General features: G+C 42.2%; 1 protein-coding gene across 1 annotated transcript in view; it reads left to right on the top strand.

Annotated features, from left to right (window-relative positions):
• LOC145349307 (E3 ubiquitin-protein ligase TRIM62-like) overlaps nucleotides 1-23,082 on the top strand; it is a 36,673-nt gene extending 13,591 nt beyond the window's left edge. The window contains exons 3-6 of the mRNA XM_080197808.1: nucleotides 6,808-7,041; nucleotides 8,808-8,830; nucleotides 19,094-19,242; nucleotides 22,538-23,082. Coding sequence (XP_080053934.1) covers nucleotides 6,808-7,041; nucleotides 8,808-8,830; nucleotides 19,094-19,242; nucleotides 22,538-23,082 — 951 coding nt within the window. The remainder of the gene's footprint in view (nucleotides 1-6,807; nucleotides 7,042-8,807; nucleotides 8,831-19,093; nucleotides 19,243-22,537) is intronic.
• The last annotated feature ends 218 nt before the right edge of the window (nucleotides 23,083-23,300 follow it).

Below are 23,300 nucleotides of genomic sequence, written 5' to 3'. Positions count from 1 at the left end.
TTTGCCATGTGCGCCCATGGCATCAAGGACATAAAATCCCGTGAGAATTGGAAAATGGGATTCTCGCTAGCGGGATCTCGCTTTCCAATTTTCCACACCCCTTGCTGGGGGAGCCTCATTGAAGTGTATCTAAAGGCTTTTTCCTCCATAAATTTCACAACGGCTATTGAAAAATGGGACTCAGCTGAGGAGAACACACCGGGGTTACAAAAGTAAGTACAGTTCCCCCAGCCACACCCCTGGGTGGAAGGAGGACATGCCTGGGCACCCTGCACCCAGTGAAAAGTCTGACAAAACCAGGTTTAAGTCCAACCAATTTATTTGATAGTAAACTCACTAGCTTTCGAGGTTTCCCTCTTCTTCAGGTGAATGGAGAGTTCTGGCCTCAGACAGAGCATATAAAGCGCAGACAGTTTACAGATTACTGATTAGAATGCGAATCTATTTGCATTCTAATGGCTGGGTCAGGCAGTTTTGTCCTATGTAGAATCATAGTATCACTACAGTGCAGAAGGAAGCCATTTGGCCCATCAAGTCTGCACTGACCACTATCTCATCCAGGTCCCATTCTCATAAGCCCACATATTTATCCTGCTAACCCCCTGACACTGGATCAATTTAGCATGGCCAATTAATCTATCTCGCACAGCTTTGGACTGTGGGAGGAAACCAGAGCACTTGGAGGAAACCCATGCAGACACAGGGAGAATGTGCAAACTCCACACAGACCATTGAGCTGGAATTGAACCCAAGTCCCTGGCTCTGTGAGGCAGCACTGCTAACCACAGTGCCACCATGTGGGATGAGTTGCTCCAGTACTTGTGTGGAGGGTGTTTGGTCCTGTGCTTGGGTTGGGGGGATGATCCAGTGCTCATGGGTGATGGGGAGGGTTGCCCCGTTGCTTGTGGGGTGCTCCTCTATGTCCATGGGATTGTTGTGGGGAGTTTATTTTTAATGCAGATTGGAGCACCCTTTCCCAGGCTCTGTTGATCTGTTGTTGTCAACTCTATCGGGCCCTCAATATGATGGCAGAAACCACGCCTCAGATTTTTTTCTCCACAGAGTGCCAGAGAATCTGGAGAGAAACCTACAAGCTGGTTTTCTCATCCTAGCCAGCAAGATTCCATCCAATTGGTTTATATCTCTTTGTGGTCTCTTTGTGTCCTCCTCAAAGCTTGCATCGCCACTTCATTTTGTACAATCATCAAACTTAGGTACATTACCCTTATCCTTTTGTCTCAGTCATTAACATAGATTATAAATACCTGAGTTCCAATACCTTGTAGCACTCCAGTTGTCACAGCCTGCCAACTTGAACATACTCTTTTTACCCCATCTCTCTGTTTCAAATCCATGAACCAACCATCTATCCATGCTAATATATTACTGCAAACTCCATTGCCTTATCTTGTGCATAAATCTTTAATGTGGCATCTTCTTGAATGTATTTTGTAAATCCAAATATTGTTGAAAAAATACATTTTGTCAAAACTTTTTGTTTTGTATTTAGCAGGAAAATTATAATAATACTAAGGTGAGGGGGGGGTGGAAACAACAACTTCATACTGTATGAGAAGAGAGTGCTGATTGATTGGCAGGGTCATTGCCATGGAGAATATATCAGTTAATGGTGACTGACAGTTAACTGCCATGCATTGTTTAAAATTTAAACCAGGTAGTTTGACTCTGATCAAGGTGTTGCCCTGGGGAATGAACTAATGTGTGTACATTGTGTGTACAATGTGTGTACCTGTTCTTTCTGTCTGTAAAGAACAGGGCCTTATGTATTAATGCATGTAGCTTCCAGTACATGCAAATGTGCCACACTATAAGCCTGACTGACAATCTTAAATTGTTTGTCAGCATAATTTTTAGCACACAGAGGATTATTGTGAAAAAAAGGACATGTCAAAACTTTTTGTCTTGCACCCTTCAGGAGCAGGAATAACAGTATAAGGTAAAACAACAATTTATGCAATGAAAGGAGAGTGCTGATTAGTTGGCAAGTGGACTCTGATTGGTTGAGACGCTGCCATGGATAATTGCCAAGCATTGAAATTTGACATTGATTGGTCAAGACATTGCCCTGGGGAATGAATCAGCGAATGGCTGGCATTTATTTCATTCAGCTGAAACAGGCTCAAACTTTATACTTGTTCTTTATGCTTGCAAAGAACAGGGCCTTGTGTTAATATGTAGAGTTTCCAATGCACACAAATATGCTATACTGTGATCCCAACAGGCAATGTTAAATTAGTTCTCAGTGCGGTTCTTCACACACTGAAGATTATTTAGCAGATGTTGTCCAGTTGTGGAATCATATCTAATACTGAACATTGAGTTTTGAGTTTGGCAAACACGTGTTGGCTGGGTATAGTCTGTACTTTGTCCATTGTGAATAGCAGCTGGGACATGCTGTTTGATGCAATCTGCCAGCCTTTGGAACACTCCTGATTTATGGAATTAGGAGATGCGTCACTTGTCGCAAAATATTAACTCTTGTGGCCATTGTATTTAGGTGGCTGGTATAGTTGAGCTCCAAGTCAACGGTGACCCCAAGGATGTTGATGGTGGAGGATTTAGCGACGGTAATGCCATTCAGTGTCAAAGGGAGATGTGTTGAAGGTGGTCATTGCCTGGCACTTATCAATCCAAACCTAAATGTTGATCAGATCTTGTTGCATGTGGCTATGGACTACTCCAGTATCTTAGGAGTTGTGAATAAAACTGAACACTGTGTAATCAACAATGAACATTTCCACTTCTGACTTGATGATGGAGGGAAGGTCATAGATGAAGCAACTGAAAATGCTTGAACTTAGAGCACTAGCCTGAGGAACTTCTGTAGTAATGTCATGAGGCCGCATTTATTGGCCCCTAAGAACTGTAACCATCTTCCTTTATGTTATGGCAGGGAATAGAGATAGTTTTAAATAATCTATATTTGTATTTTTGGTCATTAGATATAGGTTATAAATTTAAGTGAGTTTCATTTTGTGTTTCTGTAGTATCTGTGTATTTGTAGTTTCTGTGTGTAAGGAAGTGTTGAAACTTTAGTTAGATTCATGTTAAACAAAAGTACTTGCACGTCTGTGGGTTTTCATCCCAAACATGCGTGGGTTAGGTTGATTGGCTATGCTAAATTGACTGTAAATGCATGGGTTAGAGGATTAGTGGGTAAAATATGTACGGATATCGGGGTAGTGTCTGGGTGGGGTCGATGCAGACTCGATGGGCTGATTTCCATGATTTCTATGATCTCATTTCAGACTGTGCGTGCATTGTGAGTAGAGGGTTTACAACATGAAAACAAACAAGTGTTAAAGAAAGATCAAGCTGCTGCTTAGCAATCACGGGCCACTTTAGGTTAGAAATAATTTTTGAGTTTAGCTTTAAACTAAAGTAGACCCAGCAGCAGTTGGAACCAGGTGGCTGGAAAGGAAGCAGCTTTTACAGAAACTGCAAGGAAAGAAGCAGGACAATGGAGTAAGGCAAGACAGTAAGTGCCAGAAGCTAAACAACAAATAGTCCTAGAAACCAGGGAATGAAAAAAGAAGTCCCAGAAAGACTGAAGGAAAAGGAGCAAAAGGAACTGGAAATTGAACAAGGTGAAGTTAAAGAAAGGGCATTGAAAGGCTCCCAGTTAAAGACAAAGAGCTGGAACTTATTGGCTTTCCATGGTGTGCTGAGCCGGTAAGATAGGACAAGGGACAAAAAATTGGTTTTGTGCACAATTTCTTAGCATATGCTTAGTATATCATTAACAAGCCCGGGACTCAATCAACCATAGTCCCCTTGCTGAATGAGGATTACACTCAGGAGGGAACCAGATGTGATGGCCACACCAGATGCACTGGAGGCCATTGAAGCCCCCTGACTGGCTAGGGGGCAGGGCTGGGCAGTGCGCATGGGGCAGTGCCAACTGGGACCCTGGCACTCTCCGCCAGATAACCTGGCACTGCCCACTGAACACCTTGGCACTGTGCATCAGGACCAGGGTCTGAGGGGGCAGGAACTAATGGGAATGGAGTGATGTCTATCGGGTGGGTGGGGATGGCTGGGGGTGTAGGGTTTGATAGATCTCAGGATGCCTGTGAATTGGCACCCCCAGAGCTCAGCAACTGGCCTCACACATGAGCTGAGACTCCACCCACCCTCCATGGCGAGAGTCACATTATGGCCTCTGTTTTCTATTTGGAAACATGGGAATTAAGGGTTATAGGGAGCAGGCGGGAAAGTGGAACAGATCCACTTCAGATCAGCCATCTTATTGAATGGCAGGGCAGGCTTGAAGGACTAGATGGCCTACTCCTGCTCCTATTTATTATGTTCTTATGTTTTGCACAGAATGGCATAAATTAACTTGAGTTACCTCGCTGAAAAAATTGGCAAGGAAATCTCCCATTTGCTCTCCCATTTATCATTTAATCTTTTTGAGAAAATTGCACTCAAAACTGAAAGGTGCAAACCTGGTGAAGTTGGCTGGTGAGAAGCCAGACTTCTGAAATAATTCTGAGGTTGGTGACACTTCAACACAGTCTGTGAAGCAGTAGTGTTCTGTTGGTATGCCCGGGTACCGGAGAGATTGTATAGAAGCTTGAGTACATGTGGCCATACAAGGCAGAGGAATACTGAAAGGAGAGAGTCAAATCCTGGAAGTGGACCATTGGGTGTAGAAACCTGACAGAAAGCATTATTTGGGAGAAGATTCCAAGGTGTGTCCTTTCGAGAGTGGTGTTTAGAAACACTCATGTGGAAGTTAGAATTCTAGCGAGACAAATTGGCTTAGAGCTGCATTATGTCCTTCAAGAGATGAAGAGGATTATTAAATAAATTAGCTTACAGTGTGATATCATCTGGGGGATTTGATGAGAAATCCACATAAGTAGCAGTGAATGGCATCTGCCACTTGGCATCAGAGTGAAGTGTTTCTGACTACAGCTGGGTTGTTGGCTTACATGCATTCTGTTCTTGCTGAGAACGTCATAGTATAACATTTTGTAACTTGTGTTATCCTTTAAAATCTGTGAAGTTATCGGTGGGGTGAAAGAGTATTGTGTTACAGTGAATCATTTCATGTTTAATAAATGTTTTATTCTTTTTAAAATGTTAATTGCCATAATTCTGTCCATCCATGTTTCCAAATAGAAAACAAAAGTTACATCTATTGGGTCAGGGCTCCTGTCCACTTGTAACATAACAGTTAGCTATGACCTTGGCTAGTGGAGCGTTTTCCCCATGATTCCCATTTAGGAACATAGGAACTTGGAGTAGAAGTAGGCAAATTCAGCCCTTTGAGCCTGCTCCGCCATTCAATCAGATCATGGCTGATCTTTCCCTTGTCTCAAATCCACCTCCCCACATGATCCTATATTCCTCTTTTCCTTTATTATCAGACATATGTCTAGCTCCCTCTTGAAACCATTCAATGATTCAGGTTCCACTGCGTTCTGGGGCAACAAATTCTATGAGTTCACCACCCTCTGTGAGAAATAGTTCTTCCTCATCTCAGTTTTAAATCTACTGCCTCACAACCTATACCTGTGACTTCTTATTCTAGATTTCCCCATAAGAGGAAACATGTAGTCTACATTTACTTCAACTTTACAAGGATCGCTTATTACCACATTCCATTAAATGCTGCTTTGATGTTTAGGGCAGTCACTCCCATCTCACTTCTGGAATTCAGCTCCTTTGTAGGCTTTGGATTCATGTTATAATGAGGTCTGGAGACAAGTGGGTCTTGCAGAATCCAAACTAAGCACTGACAGGTTACCAGTGAGTAAGTGATGCTTGATAGCACTGTCAATTACATCTCCCATCACTTTACTGTAAATTGATGAGATTTTTTTGTCTAGATTGGATTTTCCCTTGGTATTTGTGGAGATGACACTCCTAAGCAACTTTCCACATTGTCAGGTAGATGCATCTGTCCATAAACCAGCTCATGTCGCATACAACATGTTTGAATCTCATCACGGCAGATGAAGAAATTTGAATTGAATAAAAACCTGGAATTAAAAATCAGATTTTTAATTCTGATTATGAAACCATTGTCAATTGTCATAAAAACTCACCTGGTTCACTAATGTCCTTTAGGGGAGGCAATCTGCCAGGTCTTGCCTACATGTGACAACAGATTGACAACAATGTGGTTGACGTCAAGGGCAATTTTGCATAGAAACCGTACAGTGCAGAAAGAGGCCATTCACCCATCGAGTCTGCAATAACTCTCCAAAAGAGCATTTTACCCAGCAAGATCCCCCCCATCCTAAATCCCTGTAATCCCATACATTTACCACGGTTAATCCATCTAACCTATATGTCTTTGGACACTAAGGGACAACTTAGCATAGCTGATGCATCTAATCTTCACATTTTTGGTCTGTGGGAGAAAACCAGAGCACTCGGAGGAAACACGTGCAGACATGGGGAGAACATGCAAACTCCACACAAACAATTAGGAATGAGCAATAAATGTTGGTCCAGTCAGCAATGCCCACATCTCTATGAAAGGGTAAAAAAATCTAGGCTAGACCAGGTAAGTGCGGCAAGTTTCTTGCTCTGAGCGAACATGAGTTAGCTGGATTTGCCAGTCCAATAGCACCATGCCAGTCCAATAGTTTCATAGTTACCATTACTGATACTACTGTAATGTTAGACTAACTATTTTTCACAATTCCTTGATTCTTTATTTTTGGGTTATTTTAAAAAGTGCCCTTAAATGAAGATATAAATATTCGAATATGGGCATTTGCATGAAAGCAATCTAAAGTGTTTTCTTTTTTGGATCATTAATTCATATAGGAAGTGTATTCTGGATATCTAGAAAAAGCTATACAGCATTATAAGGGGATTAAAGCACTTATTGAAGAGGATGAGCAGCAGACCCTACAATTCATTGAAGCTGAACGTCAGGCTGCCACACTGTACATTGAAGCACAGACTAAAGACTGGGTGGAAGAGCTTGATGACTTAAATAGAACTATTGAGCAGATAAACACCATTTTAAATCACAGTGACTCATTCAGATTTCTAAAGGTAACTTACTTTTAAATGACTTTCCAGGAGTATTATTCACTATTATTCTTAACGCATTAACATTAAAAGCTGTGTAATGTTCTCCTTCCAACAGATTTGTCTGAAAGCAATTATAAAAAGGATATAGAGGCACTGAAGAGGATATACTGGCATGAGACTAGAATTGGAATGTTATACCAATTAGGAAAGGATCAACAGTTTGGTTCTCTTTTCTCCTGAAATGAGAAGGCTGAGAGGTGACCATACAGAAACCGCTAAAATTATGGGAGTTTTTGGTGCAGTAGGCACAGAGAGAGAGGTTTTCCATTTGTGGTGAAGAGTGATATATAGAGACTATCAGACTAAGACAGTCGCCAAGAAATCAAATATCTTTAACTTAGTACAAATATTCCAGGGATCTTCACAGGATTGTTCTTCTTCTTGAGTTCTCTGATAAAAGCAGGTTCGGCCCACAGCACCATGACCTCCACCACTGGCCAATGCAGCTAAAGGCATAGTGGAGTGATTAAAAGCTGGAATGCTTAATCTCCCAGAATTTGGAGATAGCAGAGACCCGGGGAGTTTGTAGGACTGATGGAAATGACGGAAACCAAGTGTCCATGACAAGGTAGTGGTGAACTGCCTTCTTGAAACACTGCAGTCATGAGGTGTAAATACACCCAAAGTGCTGTTACAGAGGGATTTCCAGGGTTTTGACCCAGTGATAGTGAAGAGTTAAGTTTAGATTTATAGTTAGGTGATGTAACTCTAAGTCAGCATGTTGAGTGGCTTGAAGAGCAACTTGCACTTGCTAGTATTCCCATGCATCTGTTATTTTTCTCTTCCTTGGTGCTAGAGGTTACAGATTTGGAAGGTGCTGTCAAAGGAGTCTTGGGGAATTGCTGCAGTACACCTTGTTTATAGTGCACACGGCTGCCACTGTGCATTGATGGTGGAGGGAGTGAATATTTAAATTAATGGATCAAGCCCTGCTTTGTCCTGGATGGTTTCAAACTTCTTGAGTGTTATTGGAGCCATGCCATTCCATGCAAGTGGAAAGTGTTCCATCAAACTCCTATCTCCCCATCTGCCTTATAGATGATAGGATAGACTTTGGGCAATTAGGTGAGATGCTCTCTTCAGGAGTCTCAGTGTCTGACCTGCTTTTGTAGTCACTATATATGTACAATATGGTAAGATACTTGTCAATGGTAAACCCTCCAGGATGTTGATAAGGGGAACTGTGTGATGGTTATGCCACTGAATGCCAAGGAGAAGTTTTATTGTCCCTTGTTGGAGATAATCAATGCCTTGAATTTGTGTGGCTCGAATTGCAAGGGACAAGGCAGGGTTTTTGAAAATGAATGAGAATTTTAAAAGCAATGCATTGTTTATTTGGAAGCCAATATACTCAATGAGCACAGGGTTGTTGGGTGAATGAGGCTTAGTGCACATTAGGACACAGGCAGCAGAACTTTGGATGATCTCAAATTTACAAATGGTGGCAGAGAGGAGACCAGCAAGGAATGCATTCCAAGGCATCTTAAATATCCAGAAAGTGCTGAAAATGTGGAACTCACTACCATAGGGAATAGAGAGGTGAATTGAATAGATGCATTAAAGGGAAGTCTAGATAAGTATATATAAGATAATAGATTATTATGCTGATAGAGTTAGATGAGGAAGAATGAGAGGCAGCTCAAGTGAAGCATAAACTGTTAGGGTTGAATGGCTATCTCTGTGCTATCTAATTTGATGTAATTGAAACTCTTTTGCTATCTTTTCAGGGAGCAAACTGCAATGAATATCGGTAAGTAAGAAATTCAGTATATCATTTGGTTTTCTGACATATAATCATACATAAGTATATATAATATAAGGGCTAATCAAAAGCTAATTGCACAACCATTGGAAATTTATTAAATATAATGACACAGGGTTGTATATTTAACAATTTTTCCCAACAATTTGAAAGAGTTTGGAAAATGGTATTGCTCAATTTGCCTAAATGAAGTTGATCTTCCTCTGCTAGGCCAATCTCAGGTGGCTCAGAGGTCATTTTGTAGATGTTAGTGGTCCAAGTGCAATCTCTTTCATGTAGCCGAAGGAGACTGTGTCCAAGTGAACAGGCTATAGGGGCAAAATGCAAATAGAAAAAGTATGGAGACATACGTGGTTAACAATTGAGGCCCTCAATGCACTGCAAATGTTCTTTCTGCAAGTATATAGATCTTGTCTTGAAACAGATGATATTGAGCAGGCATCCAATTATATCTTGTTTTACACCACTGACTTTAATGGAAGGCAGGCAACATTGCATCCAAACTGGACTGCAAAGGTTCAGTCCTTCTAATTATCAAATCTACTATCACTATTGGATTTCTAGGTCTGTTGCTAATCTTCCTTCCTTAAGCCATATCTCATTCATTAGTGTAGGTGTCACTGTTATAAGAACATAAGAACATAAGAAATAGGAGCAGGAGTAGGCCATCTGGCCCTTCGAGCCTGCCCCGCCATTCAATAAGATCATGGCTGATCTGTCGTGGCTGATCTGTCGTGGCTCAGTTCCACTTTCCCGCCCTCTCCCCATAACCCTTAATCCCCTCTCTTATCAAAAACCCATCAACCCGCTTCTTAAAAATATTTAGCGAGGCAGCCTCCACCACTTCAACGGGCAGAGAATTCCAGAGATTCACCACCCTTTGAGTGAAGAAGTTCCTCCTCAACTCCGTTCTGAACCGCCCCCCCTTTATCTTGAGGCTGTGCCCCCTAGTCCTACTGTCTTTTTTGAGCGGGAAGAGTCTTTCCACCTCTATCCTATCCATCCCATTCATCATCTTATACGTCTCAATGAGATCTCCCCTCATTCTTCTAAACTCTAACGAGTACAAGCCCAGTTTATTCAGCCTCTCCTCATAGCTCAACCCCCTCAACTCCGGTATCAGCCTAGTAAACCTCCTCTGCACTCCCTCCAAGGCCAAAATATCCTTGCGCAGGTGCGGCGCCCAAAACTGCACACAGTACTCCAGCTGCGGCCTCACCAATGCCCTATACAGCTGCAGCAAGACCTCCCTACTTTTATATTCAATCCCCCTCGCTATGAAGGCCAGCATCCCATTCGCCTTCCTGACCACCTGCTGCACCTGCAGGCTGGGTTTTTGCGACTCATGCACAAGGACCCCGAGGTCCCTCTGCACCGTCGCCTGCTGCAGTTTTTCGCCACGTAAGTAATAGTCCTTCCTACCATTCTTCCTACCAAAGTGGACCACCTCACACTTGCCAACATTAAATTCCATTTGCCATTTCCTGGCCCATTCGCCCAGCCTATCTAGATCCTTCTGCAGACTCTCCACACCCTCCGCACAATTTGCCTTTCCCCCAATCTTGGTGTCATCAGCAAATTTCGACACCCTACACTCGGTTCCCTCCTCCAGATCATCTATATAAATGGTAAATAGCTGAGGCCCCAGCACCGACCCCTGGGGCACCCCACTAGTCACCAACCGCCAATCCGAATAGCACCCATTGACCCCCACTCTCTGCCTCCTATTTGACAACCAATCCTCTATCCACGCTAACACCCTACCCCCAACTCCATGTCCTCTGACCTTCTGCAGTAACCTCTTGTGAGGTACCTTATCAAACGCCTTCTGAAAATCCAGAAAGACCACATCATAGGTGCTACTTATTCAACATTTCATACATTACAGAAGTGACTACACTGGAAAAGTACTTAATTGGCTATAAAACAGTTTGGGACATTCTGAAGCTATGAAAAGCCCTCTAATAATGTAAACCTTTCTTTTTAACAAAAGTCTCATTTTACTCAACGTACTGAACATTGCTCCTCATCAGTCTAGTGTATCTTTCTTCCTTTTGAAATGCTCAAAGGTGAAGAAACAGATCCCACTGTACTTGGCCCAAACAGTATGTCACAATTTTTAAAAAATCATTCAAATGATGTGTCCATCTGTAATTGCCCTTAAACTTGTTACATAGTCAGCATTAGACTTTTAATTTTAGATTTTTTTTACTGGATTCAAATGTCACCATCTGCTGTGGTGGGATATGAACCTGGGCCCCAGAACTTGCTGTAGGTCTCTAGATTATTATTCCGTACAATACCACAACACCACCAACTTCTTGATATGTCAAATAACATTCCTGTGAAGCACCTTGGGTCATTTTTCACTAAGGTAAAGATACTGTATAAATACAAGCTGTTATTCTTGTTGATAATTTTAAACAGCTTTTTCCATCCTGTTGAATTAAATGCAAACGAATATAACAAATAAATAATGTGTATGTGTGTTGCTTTTGTGATTCCCTTGATGAAAACATGTATGTTTTGTGTGGTTTAGAATCTAACTTGGTGCTTTTCCTATGGGGTGCTGGGTACCAGTTTCAACATTGTTCTCTGTACCCTTGAGGTGCCCAAAGACTTGTCTCCATCATGCGCTCTGCTTAGTGGTAGCTTGGATCTGCTGGTTTTTCCAGTCTCATCTGACTTTTTACTGTCACCCTCATACCAGTAAAGAGTTTGGTTGGAACATTGGTCTCAGGAAGTCAAATGTCATGCTTCGGGATGTTGATGTACTACTATTTATCAGCATTAACAATGTGACATTCTCAACAATTTGAGAACATTACATGTGCAGTGGACAATGGGAAACCTATACATAAAGATGCACGGTGTTACTGGTAATGTATTAGCATGGATAGAGAATTGGTTAACTAATTGAAAGCGAAGAGTGGGGGTAAATGGGTGTTTTTCTGCTTGGCGCTCAGTGACTAGTGGTGTGCCTCAGGGATCAGTGTTGAGACTGCAATTGTTTATGATTTACACAGATGATTTGGAGTTGGGGACCAAGAGTAGCATGTTAAAAATTACAGATGACACTAAGATGGGTGGAAGAGAAAAGTCTGTAGAGGATGCTGAAAGTCTGCAAAGGGGTATAGATAATTTAAGTGAGTGGGCGAGGATCTGGCAGATGGAGTACAATGTTGGTAAATGTGAGGTCATCCATCTTAGTAGGAATAATAGCAAAATAGACTATTATTTAAAAGACAAAAGATTGCAGCATGCTGCTGTACAGAGGACCTTGTTCAGGAATTTCGCGAGGTTGATTCCAGAGTTGAGAGGGTTGGCTTATGAGGAAAGACTGAATAGACTGGGGCTATACTCATTGGAATTCAGAAGAATGAGAGGAGGTCTTATAGAAACATATAAGATTATGAAGGGAATAGGTAAGATAGAAGCAGGGAAGTTGTTTGCATTGGCAGGTGAAACTAGAACTAGGGGGCATAGCCTCAAAATAAGGGGAAGCAGATTTAGGACTGAGTTGAGGAGGAACTTCTTCACACAAAGGGTTGTAAACCTGTGAAATTCCCTGCCCGGTGAAGCAGTTGAGGCTACCTCATTGAATGTTTTTAAGGCAAGGATAGATAAATTTTTAAACAGTAAAGGAATGAAGGGTTATGGTGAGCAGGCGGGTAAGTGGAGCTGAGTCCATAAAGAGATCAGCCATGATCTTATTGAATGGCGGAGCAGGCTTGATGGGCCAGATGGCCTACTCTTGCTTCTAGTTCTTATGTTCTTGTGCTAGAGGTTCATGATAAATTCACATATCGAGGCTGCAGAATCACCAGCAATCTGTCACTTGGTGCTGAAATCAATACATGCATCACAAAAGCTGCAGCTGCTATGTCCAAGCAGAGTATGAGAGTGTGGAACAACAGCAATCTGACCAAGAATATTAAACCATGAGTTTACAAGCCTGTGCCCTTAGCACACTCCTGGACATTGGTGATACCAAGACAAAGTATGCTAGGCAGGAAAAAGGCTGAAAAGTTTCACTGTCACAGATATATCTTTGGCATCTCTTGGCAGGAAAGGTCACCAATCAGAGGTCCTCGGTCGTGTTAATTCCATTGGTATGCATTCATTGCTAAACCAATTATCTCTGCACTGGCTTTGGCTGTGTTCATTGGATGGATGATGGCCATATACCCAAAGACCTTCTGTATGGTGAATTGGCCACTGGTAACAAATTCCTGGGCATCCAGACCTCCACTATATGGACAATTGCAAATGAAGTATGAAGGTGGTAGATACTGACAACTGAGAGTCAGTTGTTGACACCTGTAACCTCAGGATGCTGTTAGGAAGGGCATTGGAAGAGGCCAGCAGAAACTAAAATCTCAGCTGGCTGAGAAGAGGGCCTAGGAAAAAACAAGAGAAAGCAGAGACGAGCAAATCACACACCTTCTCAGCCCATTGTCTTCCTCTGCAGTAAATGCAGCAGGGACTGCCATCCAATGTGGGGGGCTCCTGAGACACACCCAGGCAATAGCAAACGCAGAGTTGACCACCATGGCACAAACCATCACCTGTGAAAGGCTGCTGTTGCCATTGCTGCTGAGCGATATTGCAGAGATGCAGCAGCCTCATGTCCACTCCAGTCATGCCATTGCTCCTGGGCATTGCTTGACATGCCAACTGATCTGTGTGCGAGCAGATCTATGAGCAAAAATGAAAGCACAATAATCCTCTCCATTCAATTCCTTCAGCATATTGGCACTCTGTTGATTTTTGTAATAAGTGGGCATTCACTCAGTTACAGTGAGCATCCATTTTGAAAATTCAGAGTTTATTTTTCAAACTGAATTCCAAGTATGACAAGCTGCATATTCTATTTTGTGCAAGTCCCTTCATCAATATATATGAATAATATTCATGATTGTTTGTTATGATTCTACATCTGTTGACAAAACGTTCATCTGTGTATCTTTTTCACTATTTACTTGAAGCTATTCTATATCTTGAAACAACTTGGCATAATTGGTGGTGCTCTCACCTCTATGTCAGAAGGTTCAGAGTTCAGGCTATGATTTTAGCTCATTATCTAATGTGATACAGGCAGCTCTGGACGTGCCTGTACTCCTAACTGCACATGTGGAAATTGAAATACTCCATGATACCAATTTAAAAATAGCAGAGAACCCTCCAAATATCTGGCAACTTTTCTCCCTCAATTAATCTTAGCCCAAACTACAAATAACAATACTCATCTCATTGATATCTATGGACAGATTTCATAGGGGAAATTTTTAAAATTCTACTTTGCCTGGGCATGAATTATTATCTGATAGAGAGCAAGGAGCCCAATTGGGTGGGTTGGGGGTGAGAGTGGGGGTGATGGGGAGTTGCATCGTTATAATGGCACCTGCTGCCCTTGTTTTAAATGGAAGGAAAGCAGGATTGAACCTGTTTTCGACTCCTGATTCTTTCCTCTTTTAAGTTTTCAATTTGTGACCATTTCTAGTCAGGGCAGAAATGAAACTGTAGCCCATGGTATGAAGTACTTTGAGCCAGTACAGAACTGATAAAGATAATTTTGACTCAAATAATTTGTACTGCACATGCAGACTCTATAATCATTGTCATTGCTAATTAACAACAGTGCCACACATCAATAGTCTCTGACTACCTCCCAGAAAACATCCACAGATCTAGGTGAAGATCTATATTTTCTGTAATGCACATACATAGAACATGAGAAATTCGTGAAGTTCACTAAGCTGTAGACAATTTGAATATTTAGAAGAAAACTTGTGATTTCCACCAATATATAGTTTTATAATATTATTAATTATTCCCAAAAATACATATTTACTCAACCATCAAGCATTTGTTTTCAAGAACCTTCAAATATAGATTTAACTGCTGAACAAAGTATAGCAAAAACAATCCAATGATACGCATTCAGTAGAATGTACTCAGCTTCAATTCAGAGTAAAGGAAGAATCTGGAACCAGTATTTCCTAAATTGGGGTTTTTTCACAAAGCCCAGAGAACATAGACACAAATCGTCTTTTCCTTCCATGTTCTGTCCTAACCTTTCCTCAATTAGTAACAACTGCTTTCACTAAGAATGGAGAATGCATTTCATCGTGACAGGAGTGCAACTTTAACACACTCTGGGTCACAATCAACTTGGGAACAGCTCAATCAACATCATAAACCCCACCCTCTCCATGTGGAGAACTGAATGCACTGTGTTAAATTGGACGAGAGTAGTTTGGGAAATATGTGACACATGACGACGCTTATCAAAACCAGCCTTTCAGATTAAACAGCAAAAAAACCAGTGACAACAAAAAAAAATCGGTTACTCCTTTTGACTAAACAATTAAACTAAATCAAATTAACTGAGGGACAAATTAAAAAGGGTAGCCCCCAAAAAGAAGGGAACCGCTTGAAACAAAAGATGAAGCAGAAAAAAAACTAAAATGTGATTAGAGGGGTCGATAACACACCCCAGCTGCTGCAGTGTCCAGTGGGCATGGAACGCTTCCAAGGGATATCGCATGCTCTCTTTCCAGGGATAGCTGGCTGTGACTGTGGCCTTGGTAGAGGGGCAGGCAGTTGGGTAGGATGACCCCTCGGTTGTCTGCTGCCTGCACCTGTTTATGGCAAGTTTGATCAGATCCAGGAGCAGGTTCATGAGGAGGTTCTCGGCCTTATCTTGTTCCGGGATTCGTTGGCCTGCTTATTGTCCTAGCAGTGCCCATTAATATGCTTTTCAGGCTGATGTGGCAGGCTGGTATGGAGCAGGTTGCTTCCGTGCTGGCTTTTCTTCCAGGTGGGCAATCTGGAGTATGCTGTCCAGTCCTTTATAGCTCTATCTCTTCTATTCTGATGTTTGAAATGTCATAACCTCCCGGCTAATCTGCATCACATATACCCCATATTCTACAGTTAAAACTTTCATTCCTAAAACTACAAGTTATATTCTAAAATAAAAAGGTTCCTTTTAAAACACATGAAACATGAATTATATATTTGCAACAACAGCAGCCACCATCTTCAGACATTGTTTGGGTCCTGCCTGGCTGTGACTCCAATTCCTCTGCTGAGGAGAGAACACTGTAAGTGCATAGTTAAATGCATGTGTCAAGCTCTATCGCGGAAGTTACATTTTTAAATGTTTAGGCTGTGCTTGTGGGAGCATCTGCATTGTCTAATCCATTATTCATAGTAGAACTCCCTTGGGTAGTTTTTAAACCTTATTTGACGCCAAGCTGCATGTGGTGTCAAACTGAAGTGGTGTGAATCCACCCCCTGCCGGAAGTCTCACATCATTTCACAGTCGAAATTAGTTCAACCACGACTGAATTTACATTACAACCTGAACACGATCAGAAGCTGGAACGTTCATACCAAAACTGAAGTCATAGTTGAAGCAAATCGGGTGCTGAGGTGTGTTTATAAGGAATTAACTTATTAGTGACTGTAATATCACATTATGCACTCTCTCTTTTCGCTCTCCATGTACGGTGTGCTTTGTCTCTTTCGCGCGCAAGAAACAATACTTTTTACTGTATACTAACACATGTTACAATAAAAATCAAATCAAATCAAAAGTTTTACTGAGATAAACAGAGTAATTGGTGCAGGTAACCTTTCACAAGAACCTGGAGTTTAACTGACATTATACAGGATCGTTGGTACGGTTACTTCTTGGCGCTGTTTGAGTCACCCTGGCCGGTATTTTATGACCTCGTTCGAGTGAGGCTCGCAAAACCCTGCCTGAGGCCAACAGGGAATTCTGTTCTATTTGGGGCGAGGGTGCCAGTAAAATTCCACCTCCTGTCTTAAAAGGATGCTGATTAAACTCAGAGGAGTGATTAGTACAATGACAGGTCTTAGCGTACAGAATCTCTTCTCATTCCTGATTGAGAGACTGTGTCTGCCACTATTTGAGGCAGACCCTTCTTCCCCATGATCCGTGTCAATTGCCTTTCACAGAGCTGTTTGCCCAGATTTTTATCCCCAGGTTGGTTGTGCAGAGCTGGCTGATTTTCTGATTCTCTGAACCCGGCATTTAAAAATGTCCACTCACAGCTTGGATTTTTAGTTGGTGGGGTGGGACGGATGGCCTGAAATCGCAGTCAGGCTGGGTGGCCCTAGAACAAATGCAGAAGTTGATGGGTATGGAGTTCTGCCTCTGTGACATGGCAATGAGTTTAAATTTTAAAAAACAGGCCTCAACTCATCCCACACACACACACACACACATTCTGTGCCTCATCTAGGCCAACCTATGCCAACCCCTCTGTCTACACCCATGGTCTCCCCCATATGCCTATTCCAACTTACTGCCTATTTATGTTAACACATGAACCCCCCCACACAACATACTTTGCCCTTACCCCCTCCATGCCAGCTCACCTCATATCCTTGCTCAATTCCTGGACAGCTTTCACAGTTTTGACATTTCCTGGACATGTGGACAGTTCCTTGTCAGTTCCTTGACAACTGAACAGTTCCTTGACAGCTGGACAGTTCCAATGAGTTTGTGCATTAAAAGTGTATAATCATGTTAAATTCTCACAATTTCAAAGGGTGCCTTAACTCTCTCAAAGGTAACCTGGAACCCTAACCAAAGAGTTTCTTACCTCTCCAAAGAACCTGGCTATCCAAAGAATCCATCAAGTTCAGCATTCTCTTATCTCCAGGATTCATGCAGCTGGGGTTCAGGAACTGGAAATCTGTGGAGTCAGCTGCCTCCATGAATCACACATGCCTGAACCCCAACCCAACTCCCCTCCTGCTCCTGTGGAGATGGGAAATGCCAGGCCCAGGGGTAGGGCTTAGAAAACTTGTCCATTCCCAGGGTTTTCACCATGATAGAGTGCCAGCCTCTTTGGCAAAAGCTGGGCCACGCATTAATTTTGTTCAGGCACTGCTAAAAAAAAAACTCCTTAGAGGCTGAGGCCTTCTGTTCACCAAGAGCCAGGATTCTATATAAGTCTCACTGTAGCCTTCTTTAAGTCAGGCTCCTGATTTTGTGAAAGGGCTCTAGTGGTAATCCTCCATTTGATAGCAACAGTCCATGGGGGTAATAATGAAATTCCTGGTCTTGTACCAGCAGCTGCATGGTAAAGATGTACATATTTCAGAGGTTAGTCAGATATGTCTAGCTATTGCTTGGAACAGTTCAGCAACTGAAGAATGTCATGGCAGCAGTCATCCTTGAAGTGGTTTCAAAGTCTGACTACAGAAGGTTGGAAAGTTCTAGTCCAGATTCTTTAGGGGATCAGTATACAGATCTCCTCAGAAATGAGGAAATATAATTGCCTCGGTCCTGATGCCAATGACTTGTTCCTGATCCTAAAGGTATGGAGATAGCTGCCTTGCGTTCTCACCGATCACACGTTTTCTCCCCTGAGAGGGAAAGAGGTGCCTGGTGAAACATCCCGGGATGCTGTTTAGACTCTGCACAAAGGTTGTTTCCTTCCAAAAACCTCAGATAGATTACAGAAATACAACTTTAAGAAGGGAGCATGGCTTCAGTAGGAAATATCAACAAAAGATTGCAATGAAATTACAAATTGCCCTGTCAAATTATAGCTGCTTCATGCAAATACCAAGTAGAATCCTGCTAAGCCAGGGATCTGGTTCAAATCTGGCCTTCGGTGACTGTGTGGAATTTGTACGTTCTCCCTGTGTCTATGTGAGTTTCCTCCGGGTGCTCCAGTTTCCTCCCACAGTCTAAAGATGTTGATTGGCCAAGCTAAATAGAATCTTAGTCTCAGGGGAATTAGCAGGGTAAATATGTGGGGTTACAAGAATGAGGTTGAGTTAGGATTGCTGTCATTGCAGGCTTGACGGGTCTAAAGGCTTCTTTCTGCACTGTAGAGATTCTATGATTCTATCATTCCACTCTATGAAGGTAAAAGCCTAACATGGCTAACAGAAGCCTACTATCCAGTGTCTATTTCTCGTGACTAATGAAAAGCTGCAGCAGTATTCAAGTATTGAGGCTTAACCTCAGTATTGACTGGTTAGCAATTCTAGCATACAGTTGGCACCTTCAGTGTGACAGGTAGGTCTCCAGTGGATTATACCATACTATACACAATGGATCCTCAGCTGATCTCAGTAACTTAAATACCTAAGATATATTTAAATCTACCTGGATTTTCGGTTTAAAATGTTTTGTGCCTGTCGTTAATGCTGTAACATTCTGATGACACAACTTGCATGTTAATTTATTTTATCTTTTAGCATCAACTCCTTACTGAACAAGCAGAGACTAGTTATCCATGATACCGTGGTTGATGAGGCCAAGCTTTCTTCTTTGATGAAGTCAATCAGCAAATTCTTCAACAGCTTGTCCAAGAATGATACGTCAGTCAGGAAAGCCCTACTGACATGTGAGTCTGAACATTTGTTCACCAATATTGCAATAGCTCTCATTCTTTGACAATTTGAAAAGGTTACAATAAATAATTTAAATTAAATTTAAATAACAAATTAAATGCTATTTATGTCACTGAAAGTAATAATGTGCTTATACATCCTATTTATTAAACTGTATTAGATTTTACATGTATATTGGCCATTCCTCCCACTCCTCTAATTCAGATTGACTACCTGGATTATCTCTATTTTTAATTGCTCCACCATAGGTAGCCACATCTTCAGATATCTAACACCTTGGTTTTGAAATACCCTCGCTACATCCCCCTGCCTCTTTATCTCATTTTCATTCTTTAACACACTCTGTAAAACCCAATTGTGTAACAAAGCTTTTGGTCATCTGCCCTAATAACTCCTTGTGTCATATTATGTTTTATAGTCATAAAATCCTTACAGTGCAGAAGAAGGCCATTTGGCCCATCGAGTCTGTATTGACCACAATCCCACCCAGTCCCTATCCCTGTAGCCCCATGTATTTACCCTGCTAATCCTCCTGACACTAAGGGGCAATTTAGCATGGCCAATCTACCTGACCTACACCTCTTTGGGAGGAAACTGGAGCACTGGAGGAAACCCACACAGACAAGGAGAGAACATGCAAACCCCACACAATGACCAAGCCAAGAATTCAACCCGGTTCTTGGCGCTGTGAGGCAGCAGTGTTAACTACTGTGCATTATGCCGCCCCAAGTCTTGTCAAGCACATTGTGATATATTATTATGTTAAAGGCACTATATAAATAAAAGTTGTGTTCTGTGCTAAGAACCAACAGGTGGATCGGTGTTGGTGGCCCTAAAAGAAATGTGTAATTTGGAAGTAATTATGCCTGGGGGTGCAGGAGGGGAGTGAACACTCATGACTCCTTAATAATCTTCACTCCCCTCCCTCAAATCCTGCTAGTGTTCACTCTCCTCCGTTGCTCCCTAACAGTTTACTCCCTTCCTCATCCCTGACAGTTCACTCCCTCTCTCACCCACCGACAGTGTTCACACCCTCCCTGACTCCCTGATAATGGTTCATTTCTTCCCTCATTCCTTGACAGCACTGACTCCCCTCCATCGCCCCTGACAGGGGTCACTTCCTCCTTCACTCCCTGACGACACTAACTCCCTTCCCTCACCCCTGACAGGGTTCACTACCCTTCCCTCGCCCCTTGAGAGTGTTCACTTCTCTCCTTTGCTGCACTGGTGTCCACTCCTTCTTCAACCCACAGAAACACTCAACCCTTCACTCGCTGCCAAAGCTGACCTTCCTGACATCAGCTGGACAGGAGCCTGCCATGGATTCTGGTAGGTGGATACAGAGGCGAGTGTGGGAGAGGTTGAGCACTATACAGTAGGAGATGGGGTGGTAAGTTAGGAGGGAGGGAGGTGATCTTCTCTCTCCATAGATGCTGCCAGAGCTGCAGAGTGTTTCCAGCATGTTCTGTTCTTGTTTCAGATTCCAGAGTATTTTGCTTTAATTATAGGGAGATGATCATTGTTGGGCAGGTGGGTGAAATGATCATTTCGAGGAATGGGGGGGAGCTGTGAACATTGCTTAGTGAGGTGGGGAGGGTGGGGTGAACCTTTCTGTGGGTGCTGGAGTGCTTTGACACTTTACCTGATTGACTTAGGGTTATGCTGCTGAGAAGACTTTACACCTGCTTTGAACAGCTCTATACACATCCATGTAAATGCCAAGGTAAGTATAGGGCATACAGTTCAGGTCCCTATGGATATGGCCATCCAATCGCACTGTTGTAGGAATTGTGGAATACGCTGAACAGAGGCTTTGCGTGTCAATAACATGGAATTGAGAATGTCAAGACTTTCTCAGGGTCCTGACATGTACCAGTGACTGAACATTTGGACCATTTCTTTTAATGTGGGATTTTTCACATTATTCTTTTCTGCATGGTAGTTACATTTTTAATGAAAATAATGTTTCAGTCATGAATTACACCACGAATCCTGACGGATCTCATCATTGATGAATAACAGTTGCTTAGTAATATATTACCACAGGACATTCTGACATTTTTAAAGTACAGATGTACCTCAATTCAAAATATGATTGCCTCAAAAGTGATATATCATTTCCTCAAAATGAAGCTATATTTCTTATCAATCCCCTTACAGTTTCTCCCAGATCTTTGCCAGTTACACTCTCAACTGGCTTCTGGAAGGTATTTTAATGTCTTAACAGGGTCTCCTTATGATTGCTCTCTCTTTCCCTTTAAATAAACCTCCAATTTCCACTGGGCACTTCTGTGTGAGATTCAAATAGCAAACTCTCCCTGCAGGAATATGTGGGCACAGTTTATGATTCCTCAGCCCACTCAGCGCTGTCTGGCTGTCCATTAGATATCAAACCCTGGGTCAGCAAAGCAAGCCCCCCGACTAAACATTGGCAAAATCAAAACTATCCTGGTAGGATCCCACCTAAAGTTTAGTTACTTTTTTCCCAACTCCATGGCCTGATTTTTACCTTCCAAAAAATGTGTGGGTTGGGGTCCACATCAACAGATAAAATACAAAAAACTGAAACAGGAACTTAACCAGCCTCATGTCCAGTTTAAACCAGGATGGGACAAGTGCTGCGATGAATCTGCTTGTGGGAAGCAGGTTAATTATTTAACTAATTATTTAAATATGGGTGGCACAGTGGTTAGCACTGCTGCCTTACAGCTCCAGGGACCTGGGTTTGATTCATGACTTGGGTCAATGTCTGTGTGGAGTTTACATGTTCTCCCCGTGTCTGCGTGGGTTTCCAACAGGTGCTCTGGTTTCCTTGACAGGATAGGGCCTACGTGGGATTATATTCAATGCAGACTCAATGGGTCGAATGGCCTCCTTCTGCACTATAGGGATTCTGTGATAATGATTCATTTAAACCTTCATTTTAGCAGACATTCTTTCTTAATGTCAGGCTGCTCCTTCATCAGGAGAGTCACCTGAGGAAGGAGCAGTTCTCCGAAAGCTCATGGTTCCTTCTTACTGTGCCCGCCCCAGTCCAATGCCAGCATCTCCACATCATTATTGTCTCTGTGCAACAATTGAGGAACTTTTATTACATTTATGCTACTAGTTAAGTCAAACTTGGGTCAAGGCCTACTGAAACAATTGTTCTGCCGCATCACATTATCTAACTGAACATTCTGCCATTGATGAACAATAATTAAATGTTTACCGTTACAAGATAATGCAATCTAGTGTTAAATATTTTCAGTTTAATGGGCTTTTTTTTCCCTTATCCCAACAACACAGATGCGATGACAATTACTTTTGACCCGGTAACTGCAAATGAAAACCTTAACCTTTCAGAAGACCGAACAATCGTACGCTACACCGATACAGCTGTAAAGGCTCCTTATAGCCCCAAACGCTTTGATGACACTTTGTACGTGCTTGGCTCTCAAGGGTTTACATTTGGCAATCATTACTGGGAGATAGTGGTGAAGAGCAAGTCTGACTGGGAGATTGGGGTTGCTTATTCATCCATACCCAGGAAAGGCAAATGTTGGTTAGGCAGGAACAATATGTCATGGTCTCTAGAATGTAGCTGCGAGCAGTATACGGCATGGCACAACAACGTATCCCTAAAAGTTACTGCCAGGGGTAAGCTAGAGCGAGTTGGTGTTTACTTGAATTATACTGGAGGAGTGCTGGCATTTTATGATGCTGAGAAAATGACACTTTTAGTTCCCTTTTACCACAAGTTTACTGAAGCTCTTTACCCGATTGTAAACCCCTGCAACAGTAAAGGGGGAAATTTTGCTCCTTTAACTGTTTTGCAACTGAAAGGAATTTAGCCTCTGACTTGTTTCAAAATTCAGTTCAAATAATTTCCTCAATGCAAACCAAAAGGACAGTGATTTCAAGTGGGATCATTTTAATGTGGCTTGCCAATCAGGAAATCCACAGGATTGAGGGAGGGTGGAGGAGGGAACCGATTTTACACTTTGCCCCTTGTTACCGAGAGTAAAATTGAATGGGGCTGAAAATTTCAGTACATTGTCAGGCTTGCCAG

The sequence above is a fragment of the Carcharhinus amblyrhynchos genome, chromosome 10 (assembly GCF_965287045.1).
Source record: "Carcharhinus amblyrhynchos chromosome 10, sCarAmb.v2.hapA, whole genome shotgun sequence".
Taxonomy (NCBI): domain Eukaryota; kingdom Metazoa; phylum Chordata; class Chondrichthyes; order Carcharhiniformes; family Carcharhinidae; genus Carcharhinus; species Carcharhinus amblyrhynchos.
Note: the sequence above shows the minus strand (reverse complement) of the source record. Positions and strands in the feature narration are given on the sequence as shown.